Raw genomic sequence first — 25890 nt, 5'->3', positions numbered from 1 at the left:
TACTGATTTTAAATACCACTGTATGACAACTATGTACCAGTGATTTACATGATTTCTTCCTTACAATAAACACATAAGGTTATTCACCCATTTTATAGGCAAGAAAATAAGGTTCCAAAAGATCACACACAATGAGAAAGAGCTGGTATTCAGGTCCAAATATGACTCCACAGCAAAATGAATATTTAACCCAAACACTAAGTGTGCTAAATGCCAAAATTTTTATCAGGCAATAAAGCTAAAAAAGCAATTAGTCATTAATAGTAATATACAATTTAAAATCACACAGCTTGCCTTGAAAGTATATTTTGTACCCCACGTTATGACGTGTTGAGATTAACTTGCATCATACGTAAACATTAAAGAGAATACAGCACAAAAAGTGATAACAATGGTAAAGTTATGTGGAGTAGTTGGGATATACATTTGGTATTTTGTTTTGAAGTTTTCACTCAAAAAATACGAATGTGCCATTCAGGGTAAATTGTTCTCACATTCTTTAAAGAAATATAGAAACTTTAAAGAAAAAGTAGGATTTAAAAAAGAACCAATGCACACGTTCCCACATGGATGAATCTTGAGAGCATTATGCTAAGTGAAATAAATCAGTCATAAAAAGACAAATACTATGTGATTCTACTTATTTGAGGTATCTGGAGTAGTTAAACTCACAGATAGTAAAATGGAGGTTGCCATGGGTAGAGGGAAAGGGGGAAAAGGGGATTTAATACAGTGGTCTCCAACCTTTTTTGGCACCAGGGACCGGTGCTTCTGTGAGAATCTAATGACTGATGATCTGAGGTGGAGCTGAGGTGGTGATGCTAGCGCTGGGAAGCATCTGCAAATATGAAGCTAAGCTTTGCTCACTCACCGGCCACTCACTTCCTATGTGGCCTGGTTCCTAACAGGTACCAATCCATGACCCGGGGGTTGGGGAACCCTGGTTTAACAAAGTTTCAATTTTTTAAGGTGAAAAGTTGTGGACATTGGTTGCACAACAATGTGAATACACCTAACACCTAAAAATGGTTAAGATAGCAAATTGTTATATTTTTATCACAATTAAAAATAAAAATGTTTAAAGGAACCAATTAATTACTTTTAATGTGATAATGATACTGTTGTTATGCTTTAAAACAAAACATTTAGAGATACATACTAATAGGTTGATATTTGCAGGCTGGTATTAACAAATAAATGTTCATTCTACAATTCTATGTTTGAAAATTTCCTCTAAGAAATAAAACAGAAAAAATAACTCTTCAAAAAGGAGGAAACCATTAAGAAAATAAAATTTCCTAATCAAGAGAATCTATCATGAAAGTATTTTATTGTAGTTTAAACATGTAAAATGTAGTAATATTTTAGCTATAACTAATAAAGTGACATCACTTATTTCACTTAAGAGAAAGCTTCCAAAAACTAGATATGGTTTATCAGGCTTGCATTAGAAAAACTATATGGAGAAAATTACATGAACAGTCTAAAGTTTGCTATGAAAACAACATATTTTTATTAAAGTAATTAAAAGTCAAAGAACAACAACAAAAGGGAAATTCCACAACTTTTGTTTGTAACTATATAATCTTTATGTAGAAAAACTATAAAGTGACAGTCTGGAAAGCAGTTCCACAATAAACTTAATCCTTACATCAAGGATGTAACTAAATTATGGACTCAGTTCACCCAAAAGAAATTGTCTTGCTGGAGAATATTTCAACTGAGCTGGTTTCAACTATATTATTCTCATTTCTGAAAAGTGTCTTTCCTGATATTTCAAATCACCAGAGATAAAATGTACAAGAGCCTGTTGAAGTAAAAAGATAAATCACAAATACTCCAAGCACAATTACATGTGAAAATGGATGAGTACATTTTATCTGTAGATCTACAAAACTATATAAATAACCAATTATACATATAACCCATTTACACCAAAGCTCCATGAGGTGGTACTGAATAAACACTGAGGGATTGAATTTTCAATAACGGAACATGGCTCACTCTGAACAGCAGCACATTCCCACCTTTTAGTCTATCATCACAGCACTTCCCCTAGGATTTATATTTGTGTATTACCTAAGTCCTGGGAAGCTGATTAACAAAAATAAAGAAAAAACCCAAAAGGGTAATGAATTAAACACTCCCAAAACTCTATTCTACAAGATGCATGTGAAATATGAAGAAACCAAGTTCTCTGTGAGTTTTTACAGTCACTAGGTGCCTTCATTAGTATCTGCACTGAATTTTCCATAATCAGCTTTTCCATTAAAATATGAGTAAAACAACAAAGAAAAAAAGCTTTTACTTCTTAAATGTACAGTCTTAGAAAAGTGGTACTTTTTTTAAACAACTTTCTCTGCTAAAGAAATCACACTGTTGTGGTCATCTGAATAGGTTAAGTCACTTTAGCAATACAGATTAATTTGCTCTCATTTATAATAATCAAAACAATTAACTATTATCATAGCCATATAAGTTTTCAGAACTTACACCACCGTGGAGGCAAATGTGTACAGAATATTTCTAATAAACCTAAATTAACCATGATTGGAATTTCTTAAAAATATTCTCAAGTGCTCAAGAATATTAAAGTGGGGGGGGGAAATACAGAAGTCATAAGCAAGTATCTCCTCCAAGACTCTTTAATTAGGATTGAAAGTCTCAGAGTAGGCCCACAAAAATGGTCTGCAATAAAGAAAAATTAGTTCAGTATATAATAATTTCTGCAAACTTTAGCAGAAAAAAACATTCTGAGCCAAATAAGAGCATTCTTTTAGGTCAGGGCTTTTTGTTTAGTTCTTTAACCTCTAACTTCTCGACACGTTATAGTTCAGAAATACCCATACGTTTACTAACAGTAAATAAGAAAATAGTGTCAAAAAAAATTAACAAACATGATTCTTTCAATCACAGGTCTCTCTGTAAGAAACAGACCACCACTTATTTACTTTCTCTCACCTGTAGAAGAGGGAGATTAGATGGTATTAACCTGGTAAGGAATCTCTGTTTATAAATGTTAGGTTAGAGGGTAGGGTTCGCACCACGCCCTTTATAAAAAGAGTTGATAACAGAGAATTTCCTCTTATATGTAGCTATGGCAGAGGATAGTAATCGTCTATCACAGAGCTGTAAAAGGGCATTTCCTGTAACTACAAGGTCCTGCCTTTGAGCTTTGTAGTCAACCTGTAGAAATTCTGCTATCCAATTAAGTGTTCTTTAGATAGGAAACGGATGAATAATATGCTATTATTAAACTATGGTAAAATATCTACCCCCTGACTATTCACCAATTTCTGATCCTGTTAAACCTTTATAGAATCCATGGAGAATTAAACAGGCTTACTCTAGATATTTTCTCATTACGTAAAACTGGAAATAACCTATCTAACCATATCATTTGCAATTCCAGAAAGAAAAAAAAAATCCAATACAATCTAATACACACATTGACAAACTTCACAGAACATATTCATCAAACCTAAGCAATCCCCACCCATCCACCCAAAATAAAGCCAGTCTTACTTACTCCACTGTAAGATAAACAATGTTTGCTGTATCTAAATCCAGAATTAAAGATGTGCTAAATTCCATTGCAGTGGAAAATATACTACAAATAAGCACCCAGAACTGATGTTAACAATTTCTATTCACTCCTGCTTCTCTGGGATATTTTTTTAAAAGAGAAATAAGTATTCCTTGCAACTTGACTGGCAAAATCATTACCTGACTAATTACTTCTAAGGCTAGATAAGAAAGAATGATGGAATACCCAAATCACCAGCAACTCAATGTTATTATTTTTGCAAAGAAAAGTAATTATATAAAATTCCATTCTCCCAGGCAATGAATTAGGGAGAAAAATATGTAACTTCAAAAATGGCTCTATTTGTAGGTTTTTCAAAAACAGCACCAAATGTTCCATGTTTAATTATTTTGAGCAACTTTTAGAAATTAACATTTTCTAACAATATGGACAAACACAAGAGTGAACAAAAAAGGATAACTTTTAAGCAATATTACAGGTTGATAAGAACCACTAAAGAAAATAATCTGATTGGCTCATATCTAAAGCTATTGTAGGTATAGCCAGTTTAAAAGTAGCATGCCTCAAAGCTCAGCTAATATACCTAACTTCTCAAAATCAAGGTACAGATGATTTTATTTTGTGACTAGGAAAGATCAAGTAAAACAATTTGAAAAGATATTTTCATATAGCAAAGATTATCTTCAAAAAGCACACTAACTCAAAACCTATTACTAGAATAGTTTTCTACTCTATTAAGGCCGAGGGGACATCAAACCACAGTATAGTGCCTAAATGAAAAAATGAAAGCTAGATTCGCAAATAGTAGTAGTGTCAATTCAAATCCACATAACCCTTTATTACATCATATGTATAGCAATATTATGATCAACATTATACAAAGTTTCTTATTTCTTCCTCATACTGCAGCAATTTTTATTCCTATTATGTAACAGATCTCAACTCTGCAAATAGTTTAAATCAAATTTCTGCACCTTGAATTTACAAACCATTGGATGTTAGGTTTCCTGAAAACTATTTTATCTTTAAATTTTAAAGTTAAAGCTAAAACTAAATTCTTTTTAAAACAAAACAAAAAACTAAGGTGCTTTAAACAGAACCTTGCAGAAATATACTAATAGCAGTGTTTGAAAGACAGCCTACAGTGGACGATAAAAGGACAACTATCAAACAAAAAATTCTATGGTCAACTCTTGTTAGAAAACTTCTTTTATAAATAAACTTCTTCCATGATAGAAGATGAAATCAAAAGATGGAGATTTAATTTTTCCCTAATAATAAATAGTTGATTAGGACATAGGTTGAGCGTATTGAAATCATATTGTTCCTTTCAAAAAAGAAAAAATATTTTAGCCAGGCATTCCATTAACAAAACACTGTGCCACATTCACCTAGTCTTTTGATCTCCGGGTATTAGTATTACCCAAGAGAACCTCGTCGAAGAAACTCGTTGGCAATCCGACCAAACAGGAGTCTAAGGTCCCTTAATTTTGATAGTCATATTAGTAAATATAAAACTTTAGCCACTTGAACAATGGAGCTTGTAAAGTGCATTAGGTATAGAAACACAACAGAAGTGCTAAACTCAGTAGGATTTTAAGGGACTTGTCACCAACAGGGCAAAAAAACAACATTATAGTTTTCTGTTCAGATTTTATTTGAAATCTAATTCAAATTGTCAAAGCTACAAAAAGGGGGAAGACATCTGTATTATTTTTGCTAAGTCACAACATCCTAAAACAAAATACTACTACTGCCAGCAGATCCATTATACACATTTCTGATGAAATTCATTAGCACAATAAAAATTTCATCTTGAGAAACAGCCACAACGAAAAGTAATTTATACAATATAAAACAATGACAGGTCTACAGATGCAGTTACTCATGAGTTTACACATGCATTCACAACAAATAAACAAAAACCCCAGGAATGCTCTTTCATTTGACTTTTTGTTTTGTTTTTTTTGTGTTTTTTAAAAAAAACAGACCGTTCAGGCACAAAACAAAATTGCATTTCCAATAAGTGACAGCATCTTAAAAATTTATGTCAGTGTTTGTTTTTCTTTGACTTTTTATGAGACCTGTGTGGAGATCGGGACTGGGATCTGGATTTCTTCCCTGATTTTTTAGGGGATCTAGACCGTGATCGCCTAGACCTTTTAGGTGTCCTTGAACCAGATGGTGATCTGAGGAAACAAACAAAAACAGTTTATCAAAGTACTCATGTGACCAAAAACTGACTATCCTTAAATTATCTAAAATGAGTTTTAATGGAGCACAACGAAAGTCACTGAAATAAAAAAGGTTGTTAACTTCCAAAATTTATACTTTGCCTACGATATGTGTACACACACACACACACACACACACACACACACACACACACACGAATTTTGAACTTCCTATTCATTGAATTAGTGATCAACGATGGTGCATTTGCTTAAAAAGACAGATTCTTGAGCGTTACCACACTACTCCATTGAAAAAAAACCTTAAGAGGTAAGGACTGTGAATTTGTATTTTTAACAAGTTCCCCAAATTGTTGACAGACTCCAAAAGTTGAACCTCTAAATATACAAGATGAAGTTCAAAATGGCACCTAATATCATTTACAAAATTTTGAAAACATGGCAGCTTTGTAGCCTATCTTCTTGTGGGGAAAAGCATCAACTACTGCATATCATTCAAGGGAATCGTTTAAGACAGCATAATTGTCTAAGTGCTATTCATGAAGATTATTAAAACAAATAAATGCATGCACACACACATATGCACACACACACATGCAAGTGCCATTTAGAAAAGGAGAAAGTTATCTATTTTATAAAGATTTTACTAAAAAGTTACAATAATAAAGTTTTAGGATATAAAGCAGTTTTAGCTCTCAGGAAAATTCTTCTATGAGACCAGATAAATAAAACATTGTCTGAACCACTTTTCTGGAACTACAAGGAAAAAAGTAAACCACACACAAAATTACACACTGAAGCAATGTTATTTATTTCCACAAGTCTCTACCCAAGATCTTGCTATTAAGATTGCTGGGGGGTGGTGGAAGGGATGTATTTTTCTTTCAGCCTTGACAAAAATCAAAGAATATTCTATCGAAACTAAAGAACAGAATGAAAAGTAAAGCAGCTACACCTATTCCATAGGAAACACTGGATATAATGTTTAAAATTCTTGGCTCGTCTTTACTTATTGGAAGCTGCCTTATGTTTCAGTCATAAGGAGACTGGCATAGGGAGGTGGGAAGGCATAATCTAAAATGAAAGTATGTCTCTCTGGTTTTCTAAAATCTTTTAAAAAATGGCTACCAACCAAATTATTTTCAAAAGCTGGTGGAATGACAAAGAAATTGGTATTTGAAATATTGCAAAAAATGGCTTGCATTTACCTTTTGGCCTTTTTGCTAACATCTCTAGGAGAATCTTTGTGAGATGACCTGGACCGTGAGCTCTCTTTATGAGATCTTTCTGAACGCTCTGATCGCTCCGATTTTGGTGATGGGGATTTCACTCGTCTACCACTGCTACTGCGAGATGGGCTAGGGGATGTACTGTGTCGCCTTTTCCTATGGAACAAAGCCCCAAAAACATTCCATAAGTGAATAAAGGATCCTTCTACTAAATTAGCTATTATAAGTCCTACCAGTTTAGACTTTATCTTCGCTAATCTTATTAATATTATTTTCCAACATTCAAAGCCCTTTATACCAAGAACAATTAAATCTTAAACACAAGTGGATCAAGACAAAAACTGAATTCAACTAAGTTGGATTTTCTTTTGCTATAAGAGAGATTGCTGGGACAATGGACAAAATTTCATTAAAGTCTCTGATTAGGTAAATTTTTTAAATGTCAATTTCCCAATCTTGAAATTTTTATTGTTAAATGTAAGAAAAAGGGACATCATGCTGGCAAGTTACTCTTAAATGGTTGGGGGATAGGGGAAATGAGAAAAGGAAAATAAGGCAAAAGTCGAAATATTTTAACATCTGAGGAACATGGGTCAAGGATATCTGGATATTCTTTATACTATACTTGCAACTTTTCTGTAAATCTGAAATTACATCAAAATAATAATAATAAAGCAAAAAACCAACAGATTTATTATTTAACCAACTAGTATAACTATGTTATTTGTAACTATCTGTAGAGTAACTAAACCAGAACTTTTTTATTTGCATTCACTTGGTTTTTATTAGGAACCTGTTCTACTGATTGAAGTGATTTTGTCTACTAAATCAGAGATTTGGGACTATAAAAGTAGGAAATAACTAAGAGAAAAATGATTTTTATCAGAATAAAGACAAAGTGAGAACCAAGTCCTTACAGTCTATGTACACAATCTCCTTTCGAGATAGGACTAGAAGACTCAAGTTTACCAGTACGAGTTCAGCAAAGAAGAAATGGTTCTTCTGTTGGAGGCAACAAGAAAGGTCTAACGAGCTGTTGAGTTATTTAAGCCTTAGGTCTGATATCTAATATGGTAACTGAATTCTTGCACTGAACTAAGGCTAAGTAAGGTACCATATGAACCATATTAAAGGGATAATGTTCCAGTTAATTAAGCCAAATGCCAACTCACTGTCCCAGTTAATTGCCTCCTGTAGACAGGAGCTGAATGTTTACCATGAAAAGAATACTTTTCTACTTTGTTGGAATTGGTGATGAAAATATAAAACACTACATCATTCTAAGTCCTGAAACCAGAACACGTATTAAATAAAAAATGTTATACCTTTCTTTTCTTGTTGGAGTACACTCATCTTTTTCCTTCTTGTCTTTGGAACGAGATTCCAATTTTTCTTTATCCTTCTTATCTCTTTCTCGTTCTCTTTCTAATTCTTTCTCTTTCTCCTGTTGTTTTTTTTTAAAGAAAGAATATTTAGTCATTAAAAATACCAATCTGGGTTAATCTCATTTATGTAAAATTATTTTCTCTTCTAGTTAACTGTTTTTGTAAATCACTACTAAAGGTATAATGCCATTTTTTAAAAAATACCAGCTCTTTCAGGAAAACTAGTCATTTCTTCTACTTAATCCTGAATAGTAATACCAGCGACAGCAGCTATACATTCACTGAGTGCTTACCACAGACCAAGTAATTACTAAACAACTTTTCATATCAGGTAATCCTTTAAAACACCCATAGGAATAGTACTATTATCTTCATTCTAGAGATAAAAAATAAAACTCAGAAAGGGTCATAGGTCAGGATTTAATAAGTTCAAGCCCTAGAGCCAAGGCTCATAACAACTACCTAGATTGCTGTTGCTCCACCACAAAAACTGGGAAACGCTAACAATATACTGACTATGCCATCTCAGACTACAATAAAAGTCAGTAGTGATTCTAATTGTACAGCAAAGTGACAATCAAAAGAGAGCTATTACCAAAGCAAGAGGCTAAAAAGGAGAAATAGTTATTCACAATAATCATCAATCAGAAAATCTTATTAGTGAGAAACAAGTACCAATTGTATTGGAAATTTTAAATCCCAATGTACGAAAGTACAAACTGACTATGTGACTATACAATTATATAAACCAGAAAAATAACTTATTTGCTTATCTCCAGCTGCTACAATTGCTACTTCTCACTTGAAATTAGGATTTCTGTTGATTATATAATTAAAGGAGTAGTTATAGACAATGAACTCACAAAGCCAACTTAGCTCTTCATTAACAAGAATTTAATTTCTCTATGATTTGTATGAATTGAGAAAGCTACCTGATAACTGATAAAAAGCCTATACCAGATGTTGGCTAACATTTTCGATATAGAGCCTGATGGTAAATATTTTCTGCTTTGTGGGCCATACAGTCTCTGTCAAACGTATTCAATTCTGCCACTATAGTCCAAAAGTCACCATAGATAATATATAAGTGAAGGGGCATGGCTGTGTTCCATAAGTTTATTTACAAATATGAGGTGATGGCCACAGTATGGTGATCCCTGGTATACACCTTCAAGAAACATGCCCTCTTCTCCAACTGCAATCATGGAATGCAAGGAGAGTAAGACGGTAATACTTGTTTTACTACCATCAGGACCAATAAGCATCTCAAAATATAGTTTTCCATGAAGATCAAACATCTGTCACCACCTCCAAAGGGATTCAAAGGGTATATATACATAGCATCTTTTTAAAAAATCTCATTTACCATTTTCTAAAAATTAAAAATTAAAAATGATGCTGAGGAAACTGCCTTACTCCGGTGATCTACATAGGGTGTATTTTCCTGATTGATTGTCTTACAAGAATCAAACTAGTACTTTAACTTAACTATTTTAAACATTTTAATTCAATAATAAAGTGTAACAGTAGCTATTAACTCACAATCTTGCAAAATTGGGACTAACAACCCAGTTTCACAAAGAAAAAAGCAGGCTTTAGTGACTTGCCTAGAAGGGTACAGTATAGAGTGATACCAGGAATCCACAGGTCTGTGCAACATCAAAGTTGCTTTATCATACTGTTGCTCCCATCACCATTAATAGCTTCGCAGTGACTGTAATATCCCTTCTAGCTTTTTCTTATTTCTCTTTCTAGATGCTCTTTTTTATAATGAGTCAAGATACAGCAGTCCCAATAAAATTCCTGAGTTCTTTCAACAATTATCATGTGGGCCTCCTTGTCCAAAATTCTCTATATATACCTACATTTTTTTTATGTACAAAAATATCAGGTCCCTCAAAAGCTGAGAATTCACCAATGAGGTATTCCATCACTTTCAGTTCCTCCTTGAAAACAGAGTCCTAAATGAACTTCCTAAACCCTAATTCTAACTTTTTGTCTCTGTGCCATTTCTTATGGTTGCTAGTGTCTCATTGTCACAAATACTCTTTCTATAGTGTCTTCCAATCTGAAAGCATACTCTTAGCAGGATTTTCTAGGCCATAGGTAGTATCCAGAATAAAACAGTACATTGTGGCCCTAACCCTTTTCCTAGTTGAAATAATTATAAAACATCAAATTTCAAATATTCCTAATTGTCTACAAGTATCCAGCATTTACACATAAAAGGATATAATTTGAAATATACTTTTCCTTCATATACCAATATACCAGAATTCCAGGTAGTCAAACAAATAACTTTGGAAAATGAATATTATTGCATATACTTATTCCTTACTCGTTGAAGAAGTTTATCTCTGTAGTGTTCTACTTGCTCCTGAAAGCTCTGGCCTGGTTTCTTAGGTCTTTTTCCAGATTCCAATTCATCCTGAAACTTCATAACTTTGAGCTGTGAAATAAGATATTTTTATAATAAGTTTTTCTCATCACTATAGCTTCTCAAGCACTTCTTTGTTCTTCTTTTTAAAAATTCTTTTCTTTGAAAAGTGTGTAAAAAAGAAAAATACAGCAAAGTAGTAACTGATACTCAGTCAAAATATAACATCAACATAAAACTCCTTTCTCTAAAGGTCACTTATCGAACAAATTCAACTATGCAAAATTTTCAAGTAAACAAGCATGAATATCCATGTTCTCTGCACAGCCATATATGATGACTCAAAAACCATGAACTACAGTTCGTGCCCTTAATAACTTATTATCTCAACACAATAACAATGAACTTAGCATCTGATTCCCCAAAGATCTACATTTTAAAACTAGAATTTGGTTCATAGTCTAAGCCCAAAAGGATTAAGCTGTTGAGAAGTAGGCACCACAAAAGCAAGAGAAACAATCGCTGAGCATCTCGCAAAGAAAGGGGAGGTCAGATTATCAAAGAGCACATATAGTATGAAAATGCATGAATATAAGGTGTGTGTACATACATGTATGTCACATATATACAAATACAGTATAAAAATAATAATGTTCATAAAAACCATTCAAATTAACAAAAAGTTAAATTACAGTTTTCTTCTCTTTTAAGCCAATAAGGAAATAGAACATTTAAGAATGATCAGTCTGTTTTGGCATTTTAACCAGATAACTTCAGTTATCAAGAAAATATATTTTTATTGAACTCAATCTTAATGTTTCTACTCCAATAGTCCCATCAGGTCAGTAAGGCAGAGTTCAATAAGGTTGGCAGGAGTTTGAGTTAAGAAGGGGAATGGGCAGCTTGAAAAGGGTCAGCACGTATGTTTACTGACATACATCACCTTATTTCCTAAAAATTTTATAAACAATATAATAATATATCCCAGGAAAAATGAATCGACTCTCCATGTACAATTAACACCATACTGATTCTGCATAAGGTTAAAAGAAAATGTTTTCTCTGTTAACTTTTTGGCCTGGTGATATCTGAGAAAAGGTGTACCAGAACTGGTACCAGTGCAACAGTGAGAAGGTGGAGAAGTGGAAATAAGATAACTAATGTGGTAGATATTATCAGTTAATAAGAGGAATAGTGCTGACACATAGTAGGCATTCAAACTGTTAAATGAACAGAGTATTAAAATTAACTCTCATGTACACTTTTAGATTCTGGGCTGATTGCTACACTATTGCTAACATTTAAAGGGAATGTTTCATCACCTTGGGGCAAGGAACTGAAAAGTTTCCATTATAAAACTCTTCCCTCTATGACATGTCTGAATACCTTTGGTAATAGAGACATTAAAAGAGAAGGGATAGAGGGAGGAAAAAGTGTGCTTGAGATAGTATGTACTCTCCCATAAGTTTTTTCTCTTCTTATTGTTAAGCCCCACTTAATGTCTACTCTCTCCCTATTACTAAAGGGTACAGGAACTTAAAATTAGGCTCCTAAAATAAAATGTACACATACTTGAACATGTGAGAATGTTAAATTTTTTTGTTAAATAACTATGAACACTCAAAATGTAATGGATTTCATAATGCCAGATAGAATCTATTCATTAGAATCAATATCTTCAGAGGATCTCCTATGTGCCAGGCACTGGAGAATAATAAACAAAAAATAGACACAGTCCTCTCCCCTAGTGGAAATCACAGCCTAGTGAGGAATACAGACATTAAACAAACAGCAAGCAAGGAAAAAAAAAAACAAAAAAACATAATACACATATGACAATACGTGTAAAATCACAACAGAGATAAATAGGGAGAAGTAAGCAAATCCAAAAGAGTTAAGAAAAGGATACCAGGAAAGAAGAGATGCTTAGACTAAAAGGGCTGAAGGAAGTCAACTGGTATAATGATTTGTAAGCAGAGAGGAAACAGGATATACCAAGGTATGATGCCAAGAGGGAGCCTAGTTCAGCGGAAAAAGTGAAAGGCCAGTGTGGTGTAGTTTAAACTTCACTGCAATACTAACCTCGATTTCACGAAGTTTAGCTCGTTTTTCTTCACTCATTTCAGAGTACTTAGAAAACTTGGACTCGGTCATTTCTTCTTTGATTGGATTAGAGTACAAATGATGTTCTTCGGATTTGGAACTTTGAGTATCTTCTTCATCTTCACTTTCTTCTTCTTGACTTTGGAAATAAGCAAAATATATTGTATGTCAAGGCAGCAAAAAGAAAGTTACATTTTATAGTCTGGCTCAACTGTCTTATAGCTTAAATAAGGTTAGCAAAACATAAGAGGGCAATTCATCACTAAAACATTTTTTACAAAATATTTGATCAAATAATATAGATAACTTTATAAAACTCTTATGTTTCCTCCATAGAAAAAGTTTGCGTTTCACCATAATCATAATTTTTAAAATTCTGCTTATGTTAATATTATGCGTGCCTTTCATTTTGCAACAAACCTTCCTTGTAGCAGTTAAATAAAATAATTGATGAGTTTTACATATTTCACAGTTCAGAGTGATTTCATAAAGCTTAATGTTTAAAAAGCCAAATGTTTACCCTTCCTTCAGAACCTAAAAACTAGAAAATACATGAGTATGAGACACAGAGTTGCTATGAAACAATCAATGCAGCACTGATTAGCAGTTAACCCTAGGAATAAAGCAATGTATAAGTTTTAAATATCAGCACATACTAGTAGTCATGTCATTGATTCTGAAAGTTGTACTGGTTCTATGTAAGAGAAAAATGAAAAACTAAGTGACTATCATGAGTAGGGATACAAAAAAGAAAAAGTCTCCTTTTCTTCCAGACATGATCTAATGGAAACAGAAAGGCAGGCAACTGTGTAAAGTTGGTCATCATTGCTATAAGTTTAACAACATGTCTTTGAAGCGCAAAGAATGAAGGGGCTTAAAAAAACATTGTGTGTTCTGGGACTGGGCTCTGTTGTGTGTATATGTTATATCTAGGCAAAACAAGTCATCTGTGTACAAACTCAGAATGTTTATATATATAAATAAAATTCCTTATAAAGAATATTGACTGTGATACTAATATTACTGGCATAGCCTAGAAAATATGCCATTTCTCTTTAATATTTGAGCCTGACAAGCCCTTATATGCTGGTATTTGGGTACTAAATACATTCTACTATAAATAGGAGTCCTTAGTATATATGTGTAAAACTATTCATAATAATGTAAAAACAGTTATAACCAAAATCTTTCCAAATAAAAATTTAATTATTTTGGAGTCTGATAATAATACACACGAAATGAGAAAATTTTAAGCAAGGCAGATTAAAAATAAAGTGCTGGCAATTCAGAATCGGAAATGACATGATACTAAAATAAGATCATGCTACTTTTTAATTTCTCATCCAAAAGTCCTTTCCAGAACATTACTCAAATGTTTCATAAGCTTTATACTCTGAATCCATAAATCATTAGTACCACCTAAAGATACAACTCAACATAACACTTAGGTAGGGAGAACAGTCAAAATCATCTTTAAAAAATTATATTCTTTTTGGAAATAAACCAAATTTTCATTTCTCATTTTTGTCAGAAACTTCCAAAATGCAGTTTTTAGTTAATTTTTTAAAACACAAGAATTTCTTGTTTTATGGTGCATAAAATTTTTACAAGTGTTTCAGATGCTTTTAAATAAACTATCTGTGTATGTGTGTATGTATAAATGCAGATGTTTACTGAAGGACTATTCTGAAAAGGGTCAATCGATAAGGATGTGACACAGTTAATTAAATTGTAATAGCTATATCATGGAAATCGCTTAACCAATTCCAGTCTATTATTTACTTTTTTTTTTTTTTTTGCAATTTCAAATATTACTTGGTAAACATCCTTGTGCACTTATCTAAATGCTTGTTTTCAATCACAGATTAATACAGAGTAGATATATATGTAGAGACTGACATGGAATAACACCCATGACACACGAGATTGAAAACTGTGGATCACAGATTAGTATGTACAGTGTTATATAATTTAAATAGATATGCATGCTATTACATATACAGAGAATATATTTAGATAGCTAGACACTAAATATTAACCACATTATTAATATTTTTTAAATGAACTACACTACACTTCAATAATTTAAAATCTATAAATACTTTACAATTGCTATTTTAATTTTTCAAGGCCTGAGCAGTATGTTCTAATTGGTTTCGACTTCAGCACTAAGTTACCAATTCTAGGTTCAGATCTCATCACAGCTTCATTTTGCTCTTCTTTTAAAGAGATGGAAATTCAAGACTCTAAATTCATATAGAATTCATTACAAATTTAGTTAAATTACTATTTAGAACTTTTCTCCAAAGCATTCGTAGTGCTATTTATTTTTTAAATCACATTTCTGTCACAAATGTAATAATTACTAGTTTCAAAAAGCAGCTCCTTAGTAAAAAGGCATTTTGGATTCAGCCACCAGAGAGCAGTAGTGAGACACAGGAGAATTTCAAGGATTAGAAAGTTATATGTGAAAGTATTTTCCTTGCTTTGTACTTTCAGAAAAATTTTATGTTATTATTTATTTAGAGCTCCTAGGAAAAAAATCAAAAATATAAATTATATTTTCAGTGACCCATGCTTTAGTGTAAGAATGCATGATTTATTGTCAACACTAAAACGCATTCACGTTTCAAACGTTAACACAAATATCAAATTTATGCAAAAAAATTAATACAAAACCATCTGAACAGTATTTGAGTACTGCAATGGCTTTTCTACCCTATCTTTCCTCTAAATTAATTATTTTATAAGTACACATACTCATTTTTAAGCAGTGATTCTATAATGGTGAGCTACACTTATTAAATGTTATTAAATGATGACATTATAGATATAAAAATGGTTAAGAAAACCATTGTTTTAAAGTAAATGGAAATGTTCACAATTCCTGTACTTCTAAACAGCCTCAGATAGTTATTTCTATCAGCAAACCTATTTTGTAAACATTCTGTCATAACCATTGCTTACTTGTTCCGATCGCACCAATGTTTCTGGAAAGACATCATCACTGTGGCCATCTTTCCCTCATCAACTTTTCCTCAAATTGTTTTCACAAATGCTGATCAATCTCATTTCCTTAACAATCTAAATGCTACTAACACCTATTTATTAAATCCATACAAATGCCCAAATTGTGTTGGGACGCAAAGGTCCCTTTGTTTACTCTCCCATTTGAGAATAAAAGAACAAAGATTAAAAAACAAGCAAACAAAAAGACCCGTTTTGTGTTCTTGACACCATCTCTTCATCTATTTAAAAAAATTAACTTCCTTTGCAATTATTTAGAAAGGTGTCAAGTGCTCCAATACTAACTTGCAGGAGAATTTGGGAGCAGGGGTTCCTAAAATTATATTCATTATTAAATGCAAAAACAATTTTGGGGTGATTATCAAAGAGCAAAAAATTCAAAACTATAATCTCTATATAAATTTTTTTTCTTTTTAATCTTAGTTATTCTGAGGTTTTTACATTTATATAACATCATGGAATGGTCATAATGCAGTATGTTATTTTTTAGCAATGTATAATCTAAGTATAACTTTCCCATTCACATTTTAATAATCACTTAGTGAAGCCAAAACAATATTTGATGACAAAGATCTGAAATAAATGCAGGTGACCACTTAGTAACTATAACCTAGTATACAAAAATAAACTCAAAAGCAAAGTGAAACCAAATGCAGCAAGACCAGAAACCAAAAGCTCTTTATTCATTGGAAAAACAATGGAGAACTAAAAATGATCCTTGTGACAATTTTTTTAACAGTGAAATTTTCCTCTTCCCTATTATTTCAAGAATACCTCTTAATGAAAAAAAGGAGCATATATGCAATGAGAGACTGAGTGTATTCAAAACTTAGATTCTTACTTTTGATTTTCTTCTTCTTCTGATTCTTCATGCTGGTCAAATAACTCCCATTTAGAAGTTGTCACAGCTGAATGGAAGGGGGGAGTAGGGGGTGGGAGAAAGATGTAATTCCATAAGGTAAATTAGCATTTCACAGTAGTAAAGTAGAAGTGCAGCTTTAGAATTGAAATTTTATATTACAGAAGTTATCTGTGTTTATTCTTTGAATAGTCATTTCTACGTGCTAAATCTATTTCCTTCCTTACACCTACACTATAATTTTATTAAAATTCATGAAGTAACAAATAATGTTATCCTTATTTCTGTGCTAGATGGTTTAGATTTCATTTGAACCTAAAAATTTAACTATTACAGATTATAAGTACTAGGATACATGAACAAGTATTAAAAGTAGATCTCAACTCCATCTAATAAGTCAAGCAGTGTCAGAGGGTCAAAGTTTGGCATCTCTGAAACTGATCTCTAAGTAAGATTTTCAAATAGGTACAGCTTTCCCATCTATCTTTTTTTACTGAAATGCCTTAACCTGAAAGGTTTTTAGTGATTTCTCTAATTACTCTCAAAGCATCCAAACTGAAAAATCTAAGAAAATTATAACAGCAATCACCATGAAAACTTAGCCACCAGACCTAATTATGGTAACACTGAGTCTTAAGGTTGAAACATTCTAAAACATAAAAGGAAAACATACACATAAACACACACCAACAATTAATTTTAAGTACTCAATTTTTTAAAGCTCAGTATTTATTGTGCTTTTTACTCACCCTGTGCTTCCAATTCAGATTCATCTACCGCTTCCCATTTTGATGGGGCGACTTTAAATATAGGCTCATTTTTCTTTGAGTCTTCAGTTGCATCCACTATAGAGGAAAGATAAGCCATTATCCCTGACTTTTAGAGGATGATCTAAAGAGTTCATGGGAATCACTATATTATTAAAAAGTAAAATAAAGCCACACATGTACTAATAATTCTAGTGTCAAGAACAAAGATTATGACTGATCCAATTCTCTGCATCTGAGGTCCAATTTTTAAATAGTATGTAAATCAACTCAGAACATACAGGTTATTATTATTTCAAGCAAATGGAGAAGTAAAAAAGTCTTTAATACTTTTACCTAATTATTTTTAAACTACAGAATTCACATATTGTTCAATATTTTAACATATAATTTAAACGTACTTAAGATTGTGTATAATTCCTATTTCCAAAAATGATTTTAGGCAGCTATGAAAACTGAAACTATTAGATAGGAAAACTAATAAAAACAGAACTGATAAAACCAGGCACCTGGGATTATGAATACAACTGAACACAAAATTTGCCTGACAATTAAGATAAAAAAAGAAACTTATTAATATTATAAATGGTTGACCATCCTTACAAAGAAATATGACCCCCCCCCCAAAAAAACCCTTTTTATTGGCACAGTTAAATGTGCTACTGGGTATCTGAATTTAAAAAGCCAGAAATAAAAAAACAGAATAACGTTAATGACTGACACCTTAATCAGAAATTATGACCTTTTCCATATAAACTTGTGTGAAAATCAAATTGTTCTGAATCAAACTTACTAGCTAGATTTAATCAGTTTGAAATTTGTACTTACAAGGCACTCCATCAAGATCATCATCAAAACTCTTTATAGGGACCCCATCGAGATCATCAATGGGAGTAGCATCAATAGGAATTCCATCCACATCTTCTAGAGGTGCACCATCCAGCTCTTCCTCAATGGGGGCACCATCGAGGTCATCTGGTACATCCTATAGAAACAAACATTCTATAGTAACATTTTCTTTTATTTGCTGAAGTCACATTGCTACAGATTAATTTGCAATCCATACAAATTAACCGGCTAGATACCCACATTCCGAGGCACAATTTCGAGACATGATAATATAATATTTTATCATCCATTCTGACAAATAAGTAGTCATAAGTAAATTATTTATCAAATATTTACCAAGTGCTTATTGATGCCAGGTACCATGTGAGGCACTGAGGATACAATGATAAGCAAAAAAACAAGCCTGGTGCCTTGGTCCCTCCTGTCAGAGTTTAGTATAATTTTTTTTGTGTGTATTTAGGGGTGGGAGGGGGTGGGGGAATCAGATAATCACAACAATATACATATAACTGCAACTAAGATGACTGCTACAAGTAGGTACATCATACTATTAGGGTATATAATAAATAGATATATATAATAAATAGGTTTCACCTAAAGAGATCAGAGTAGTCTCTCTGAAGCTATGTTTAAACTGAAGTCTGCAAAATCTCAGGTAAAAGCAGAGACATTCCAGAAAGAGGGAAAAATATGTACAAAGGTCTATGGTAGAAGGAAATACTACACATTTAAGAAACTGAAACAAGGACTATGTGGTTGGAACAGAAAGGCCAATTAGGAGGATCTTGTAAGAGTGAAAGTTAAAATATGATAGTTGGATTAGGATTACAGAAACAAAGATAAAGGATTTAAAAAACTATTGAGATAAAAAGCAACTATCATTGTGGTACATCTTTTCACATACATATTTACTTATATAGTTATCTTTAATGAAATGAAATCATGCTATATAAATTGCTCTATTACTTGCTTTTTTCTACTAATATAAATCTTCTCATGTCATCAAATAAAAAAAAGTCGCCAATTTTCACATAAGTATACAAAAGAGAATTTCTCTTACACATAATTTCAAACTCCTAGGCTCCAGTAATTCCAGCAACAAAAATCCACTATTTAGTGGTAAAGAATTTTAAGTATTTTTCACAAGGAAATGTTACTTGCAACACATTACACCTCCAGTGTATCCCCGGAAATAAATTTTAAAATAATCAGAGGAATAAAATGAGTGCCTACCTCTGTCTCCTTTTCTTCAATAATATTTACAAGCCCTAAGAATATATTTTGTAATTTGATCAAAAATGGTTCTGGATAAATTGCCCAATCTTCCCATGCTCTGAAGCAGGTCATTACTCGTTGCTAAATAAAAAGGAAAAAGACAACAAATTACTAGCTAGGACAATATATCTCCAACTTCATCTAATGAGAATGACTATCACAATTTGCTTAATTTTCTTTAAACCGACATAACTTTTTAAAAGTTAAAGAATAACTATCATTACCATGTTTTCAAAAAATCGATGTTACTTTTCAGTTAAAAGGAAAAACTCAAATATAATGAAAAGGACAGTAACTGTTTGCCCTTGACCACCTAAGATCAATGTCCCATATACCACTATTGGTGCACAAGAGGCCACGTTCTGGGAAACAGTGATAAAAGCTTGGTATCAGGGTAGCCAAGTTTTGACCTAAATTCCTTATGGTGCAATGAAGTACTTCCTAATTCTGGCTAATACTTTTCTCCGTCCCATCCCTAAACTTTTCTATATAAATTCTGACTTGTGGTCAAAACTTAAGGTCAAAAAATTTTTGTGTGGAGTTGTTTGTTTGAAACTCCTAAATGGTGAGGGTCACTGAGCATCTTCCCGAACTAAAAAATTTCCATAACAAAAAAATCTTCTCATAAAAGTATATCTATTTATTTAATTATAAGGTATTTTGTTTGGCTGTCCTCAACATTGGTTTACAACTGAAGAAGTTATAAAAATTAATAACTGCATATACTTTATAAACATGAATAAAATGTATGTTCCTAATCTAGCTAAATTATAAGTCATGTGCTGCCTAACTGGGATACATTCTGAGAAATGCATCATTAAGGGACTTAATCATTATACAAACATTATGAAGTCACTTACACAAATCTAGAATAGGCTATATGAAATAGCCTATTGCTCCTAGGCTACAGGTCTTTACAGCATGTTACTGTACAAAGTAATGTGAGATTAAATCATGCACAAGAGAAATGCAATCAGGAGATTTACGAGGCTGCTGGATAACAAAACATACTATTTTACGGCAAAAGTGTTTTTAGTAGTAAGTAGAAAGAAAACACTTTAAAATAACGACAAAAGTATAGTACAATAAATACATAAACCAGTAATAGTCATTGATTATCATTATCAAGTATTATGAACTATACATAATTGTACATGCTATACTTTTATACAACTGACAGCATAGTAGGTTTGTTTATACCAGCATCACCACAAACTTATGAGAATGTGTTGTGCTATACAATATTATGATGGCTATCAATCACTAGGTGATAGAATTTTCCAGCTCCATTATAATCTTACAGGACCATGCCACATATGTGGGCCATCATTTACCAAAACATCATTATACAGTGCATGACTGAATACCACTACAAAACAAGTGATATTCTGAACATATTTTGTGAAGAGAATATTTAAAACATTTAAATAAAACACTTAAAACTAAAACAAACACTTGACAAAATAACACTGGGTAACATATTTTAAATTTGGGGGCATTTTTTGATACTGAAAGTAAAATTGCAGTAAATTTTAGAAAAATAATTTATGAAACTTGAAAGTTATAACTTGCACTTGTCTTAAGTAGTTTTCTAGCCCTCCAATGTGCTTCCCAGGCCCTAGCTCTCATAAATAACACTAAGGCAAACATAATAAAACAATAAACATACCTTAAAGTTTTCGGACTGTAAATGGCCTTGAATTGTACGATAGGTAGCATTGAGGTCTGAAAATATCTGACATAACTTTGTTTCAAAACTGAAATTCAAATAATATATTTTTTACAATATGTTTAAAAATCACTATCCATTTCAGCATGCTAGCCAATGAAGCCCATCCCAGACTTAAAAACTTATAAACTAATCAAGTAATTCTTTAAAATTCAAGAACTAAGTATTTAAACTCAAACTATAACTGAGCTGCTTTACCTACGATTCTGAATTTTTTTCCTGCAAAATCCCCACGAGTCTTAAGTAATAGATCCCTTGATTAAACAGGAACTTTACATCTAGGATACTTTGAGCCATCTACTCTGATCTCTTTGTTTTATAAGATAGCAAGTGGAAAAGTTAAGTGACTTGCCAAAGGCAAAAAAAAAAAAAAAGCTAACAGCAGAGTTCAGATTAGGACTCTCATCTCCAAATTTTCCCTACTAGAGAAAAGGAACTCCAGAGAACTAAGGAAGAGTTACATATTAATTACAGTAGAGCAACACAATTTACTACTGCATACAAAAACATAAGCAATGAACTACAACCAATACAATGATGATCAGAAGAGAACATAGAGATTCCAGTTAATGCTCTGCCTCTGGTTCCTTCATGTTTGCCATTATTTCTATTGTTTCAGCTTATTTATTATACGAATAACTAAATTTGCATTAAAAGTAAAGTTTTTTAACTTTCTATATGTCCTCTTATCAAGTTAATCAAGAAACTTAAAAACTTTTAAAAACCTGGTAATTTATCTTAAAGTGGTTTACTTCAATAAATGCAATCTGACTTTTTAAGAAAACTTGGACTATGAAGAAATTAAAATTATTTCTTATTCCTGGAGGGTGTTAATTAACAAAACAATCCTCTTTTCTGAACTCCTTACCCTTAAATATTTTATTTCAGGAATATCAATTTACATCATTATACTTACAATTTTCTATAATATGAAGCATTGGCAACTTTGGCAGAAGAGTTGTACAAAACATCAGAAACCAAATATAATCTGGCAATCTAAAATACCAAAAGATAACATAAAACCAATTAAAAATAAAACTATCAGCAAACAATGTATCTAGAAAAATATTCTATACTGGATATTTTTGGAATCAGCATTAGGCTACTATTTAGCTCTAATTTAATAATCACAACTAATTAGAATAGTTGTAAGAAATTCAACATCACGACAACCATGACTTTGGCAGTGATATAATTTGTAACTCATTTCCATTTCAACCTGTTAGTAACTTGTGTCAAGTAACATAATACTACTACATGGGAAAGATTTCTTCAGTCAAGATCTTGAGGCAAAAAAGAAACCAATTTCAATCCAAAAAGAAGTCAACTATTATCTCCCTTTTACTTCATTAAATGTTCCATAAGGAAAAATCATTCCAATACCTTTTTGGGAAGAGGTGTCTTTAAGATGGACAATGACTCAGTAATGCAATCCACTATTTCTTCAGCAGCTTCAGCATTATTAAGACAGAAAACCATTGCATCTCCAATATCATTTTTCCTTGGAGTTAACCCCCGCAGAATTTCCTCTAATTTATCCCTCTGTCTGAACACAAATTTTGTAATCTTATAAATATAGACAGAAATTTCAAATGCTATTATAGATGCTGCTCATAATTTCTTTAAAACCCACTCAGAAAAAACAATACTGAAGACTAAATTGTGTTAAGTCTGATTTGTAATAAGCTCCCCAAATAAGTCATATTTTTTTCTGAAGAATTTGTATGAAGAAGAATAATTTTCCTGGCCTGGAACTAATAAATGATTCCAGTGATTTTTAGTTTACAAATTAAGTAAATTTAAAATCATGGGCATTTTTTTTCAAGTCTTTGAGAGTATCCCAGTCATATTAACCCATTACAATGAAAAAGAACCTTCATGTTCTTTACTATCCTTTAAAGGAAGTCTGTCTGATATTTTAGCACATCTCCAAAACATTAACACAGGCAAAAGCAGGGGTTGACAAACTTTTTCTGTAAAGGATCAGACAGTAAATATTGTAGGATTTGCGGGCCATACAGTCTGTCGCAGTTACTCGACTCTGATACTTTAATGCCACAGCAGCCATAGACAGCATGTAAAGGAATGGGCATGATTATGTTCCAGTAAGACTTTATTAACAAAAAGAGAAGGTAGCCAGATTTAGCCTGTGGGCTGAGTCTGTGACTCCACTGACATAAGAAATGAAGAACATACATATTCAAAAGCAAATATATTCTCAAATACTATAATTCTCCATTACCAAATACTCTCACACACGATGCATCGATGCAACTAGTATTAAGTGAAGTATATAATTCTATATGCTAAAAATTCTTTAATTTTTTCCATGAAGTATACAGAACTTACTCTGAACATTTAATAGTTAAATTTGTTTATCCTTATCAAACCAGTCTAACCGCACTGTAGTAGTGCTCACTGAGCACTAATAACATGCTGCCATGGTGGCCACACACTGCAAGCTCTGTGGAGAGGCTTTGCATAGTCAACCATCTGACCTCACTAAGCCATACAATCAATAATTTTTCCTCTTTTGTTGCATTTAGAGAGGCAAGAATTCTAAGGGACACAAGATAATTTCTGTAAGAATCTTAAGTATCCCACTGTTAGAGAATCACTGCTTAGAGATCATCACTAATTTTATCAAGAGGAAGAGGTCAAGGTCAATAGGACACACACTTATACTTGCTAAGATGCTTAAAATTACAAAACATGTGACAAGGTATGTTACTATCTTAAACGTTCACAAGTAAAAAAAACATTTTATGTTAAGGTTAACATCATAAGACCATTAATTAAAGTAACTTCTCTGAATATTTAACAGAAAGGGGAAAAAATCTTACTCTTCTTTAAGTGCTCCCTTTTTACTAGGCTCCTCTACAAAAGCTTCTGTTTCTTGTTCTTCTGACATCCCATGCAAGTATGGATTTAATGGTGGTGGCCTCCAAAAAGATCCATTTTTGAACATACGAAAATCTTCCGTCCGCCACTTAGTTGGAGAATCTCCCTAATAAACATCCAGAATGTTATTAGAAAGCTCTAATACCTCAGTCAAAATTAACAAAATAACTAATTCTACTTGCCTGCAGAATAGAATAAAGTTTCCATCTATAGTAAACATGGGCTGGTGTCTGGTTTTCAAATAAGAACCTAAAATAAACATAAAAAAACCATTAAACACCATTCTTTAAGAACAGTATTCCAGTAAATATAAAAAAAATAAAAAATATTATTTACCTATTATTTAGTTCTAAATAAAACCAAAAGCAAAGATCCCAGAAAAGAAATCCTCACCCACTGTAATGTGCCATCTATCCCCTTCCTCATCCCAGCTCAGACTGCCTTCAGGACTGACATTAATACTCAAAGGTATGTACACATTTTGCTGAGTCTTACAATCAATTTTATTGAACACTTTATGTGTCAGACACTGTATCTGGCAATGAAGAGATTTTCTCAAGTATAATTTCTAAAGTAATAGTTTTTAAACTACTTAAGAGTGTTAAATCAATGTCTTAAATATCATTGCTATTCAGAAGATAAGCAATTTCCTATAAACCTCATTTGTTCTAATATATCTGACTTACAAAAGCCTTTCATTGAAAATCATAATGAAAAGTATTTTCTTCCTAGAGAATGCTAAAAACAATGTTATTTAATTAACGAAATCAAAATCAGAGAGAAAACTGACCCAAGCACATTCTAGTCCAATTTCTAAGGCTGCTTTCTCCTCTCATTTCCAAAATAACCTCATACTTTTAGAACTTTATTCTTGGAAATATTTTTAATTCAAAAAATGAAGTGAAAAATTCCATGCTACAACATGGATAAACTTTGAAGACATTATATACTAAATGAAATAAGCCAGTCTCAAAAGTATAAATACCACATGATTCCACTTATATGAGGTATCCTAAAGTAACCGAATTCAAAGAGACAAAGTAGAACCGTGGTGCCAGGGGCTGGGGGACCAAGGAAGTTGTTGTTTAAGTGGTACAAAGTTTCAGTTATGGAATATGAGAAAAGTTCTGCAGATAGATAGTGATGATGGTTCATAACAATGTGAATGTGATTAATGCCAACGAACTTTACACATAAAAATGATAAATTTTGTTATATGTATATTGTATCACAATTAAAAAAAAAAAATACACACCTGAACATGGGGTTGTTGATTTCTCTGTTCATAATCATAGCTTCAAACATTGGCCCTTCACGTACAACAAACTCTATCATTCGATGTATCAGGGCGAGCAAATTCCTACAACAACAACACAGTTAAAGAAAATGGATTCAGACCTACTACTATATAAAACTACACTTGACCTAAGTTACTAAAATTGTGCAGAAAAAAATTGTTCTGCTAATATAGAATTTTATACCAAAACAGTAACCTGGAGCATATGTTATTGCCTTTAGAAGGAGTGGGACAGTGGGGATAGGGGAGTGGGAGGGGAAGGAAAGGTAAAGGAGGGTGGGAAACCACAACATAGCTTCATAGTAATAAAGATTAAATTTTCTAAATGCCATTTAATTTTATTTCCCAAATGC

General features: G+C 32.3%; 1 protein-coding gene across 4 annotated transcripts in view; it reads right to left on the bottom strand.

The window, feature by feature from the left end:
• Positions 1 to 4364: 4364 nt before the first annotated feature.
• Positions 4365 to 25890, bottom strand: part of U2SURP (U2 snRNP associated SURP domain containing) — a 45943-nt gene continuing 24417 nt past the window's right edge. For 3 of the 4 annotated variants that reach the window (XM_039876492.1, XM_039876495.1, XM_039876493.1), the window contains 15 exons: positions 25496 to 25600; positions 24423 to 24489; positions 24183 to 24346; positions 22723 to 22885; positions 22256 to 22335; positions 21280 to 21367; positions 19569 to 19691; positions 18315 to 18471; positions 17469 to 17564; positions 16702 to 16768; positions 12813 to 12972; positions 10692 to 10802; positions 8294 to 8412; positions 6948 to 7124; positions 4365 to 5736 (listed from right to left, as the gene is read on the bottom strand). In XM_039876492.1, coding sequence (XP_039732426.1) covers positions 5598 to 5736; positions 6948 to 7124; positions 8294 to 8412; positions 10692 to 10802; positions 12813 to 12972; positions 16702 to 16768; positions 17469 to 17564; positions 18315 to 18471; positions 19569 to 19691; positions 21280 to 21367; positions 22256 to 22335; positions 22723 to 22885; positions 24183 to 24346; positions 24423 to 24489; positions 25496 to 25600 — 1816 coding nt within the window. In that variant the 3' untranslated portion in view covers positions 4365 to 5597. The remainder of the gene's footprint in view (positions 5737 to 6947; positions 7125 to 8293; positions 8413 to 10691; positions 10803 to 12812; positions 12973 to 16701; positions 16769 to 17468; positions 17565 to 18314; positions 18472 to 19568; positions 19692 to 21279; positions 21368 to 22255; positions 22336 to 22722; positions 22886 to 24182; positions 24347 to 24422; positions 24490 to 25495; positions 25601 to 25890) is intronic. The other variant, XM_039876494.1, reaches the window with a different exon arrangement.

The sequence above is a fragment of the Pteropus medius genome, unplaced genomic scaffold (genome assembly GCF_902729225.1).
Source record: "Pteropus medius unplaced genomic scaffold, Ma_sr-lr_union100, whole genome shotgun sequence".
NCBI lineage: Eukaryota > Metazoa > Chordata > Mammalia > Chiroptera > Pteropodidae > Pteropus > Pteropus medius.
This window is presented reverse-complemented; position numbering and strand designations above follow the sequence as displayed.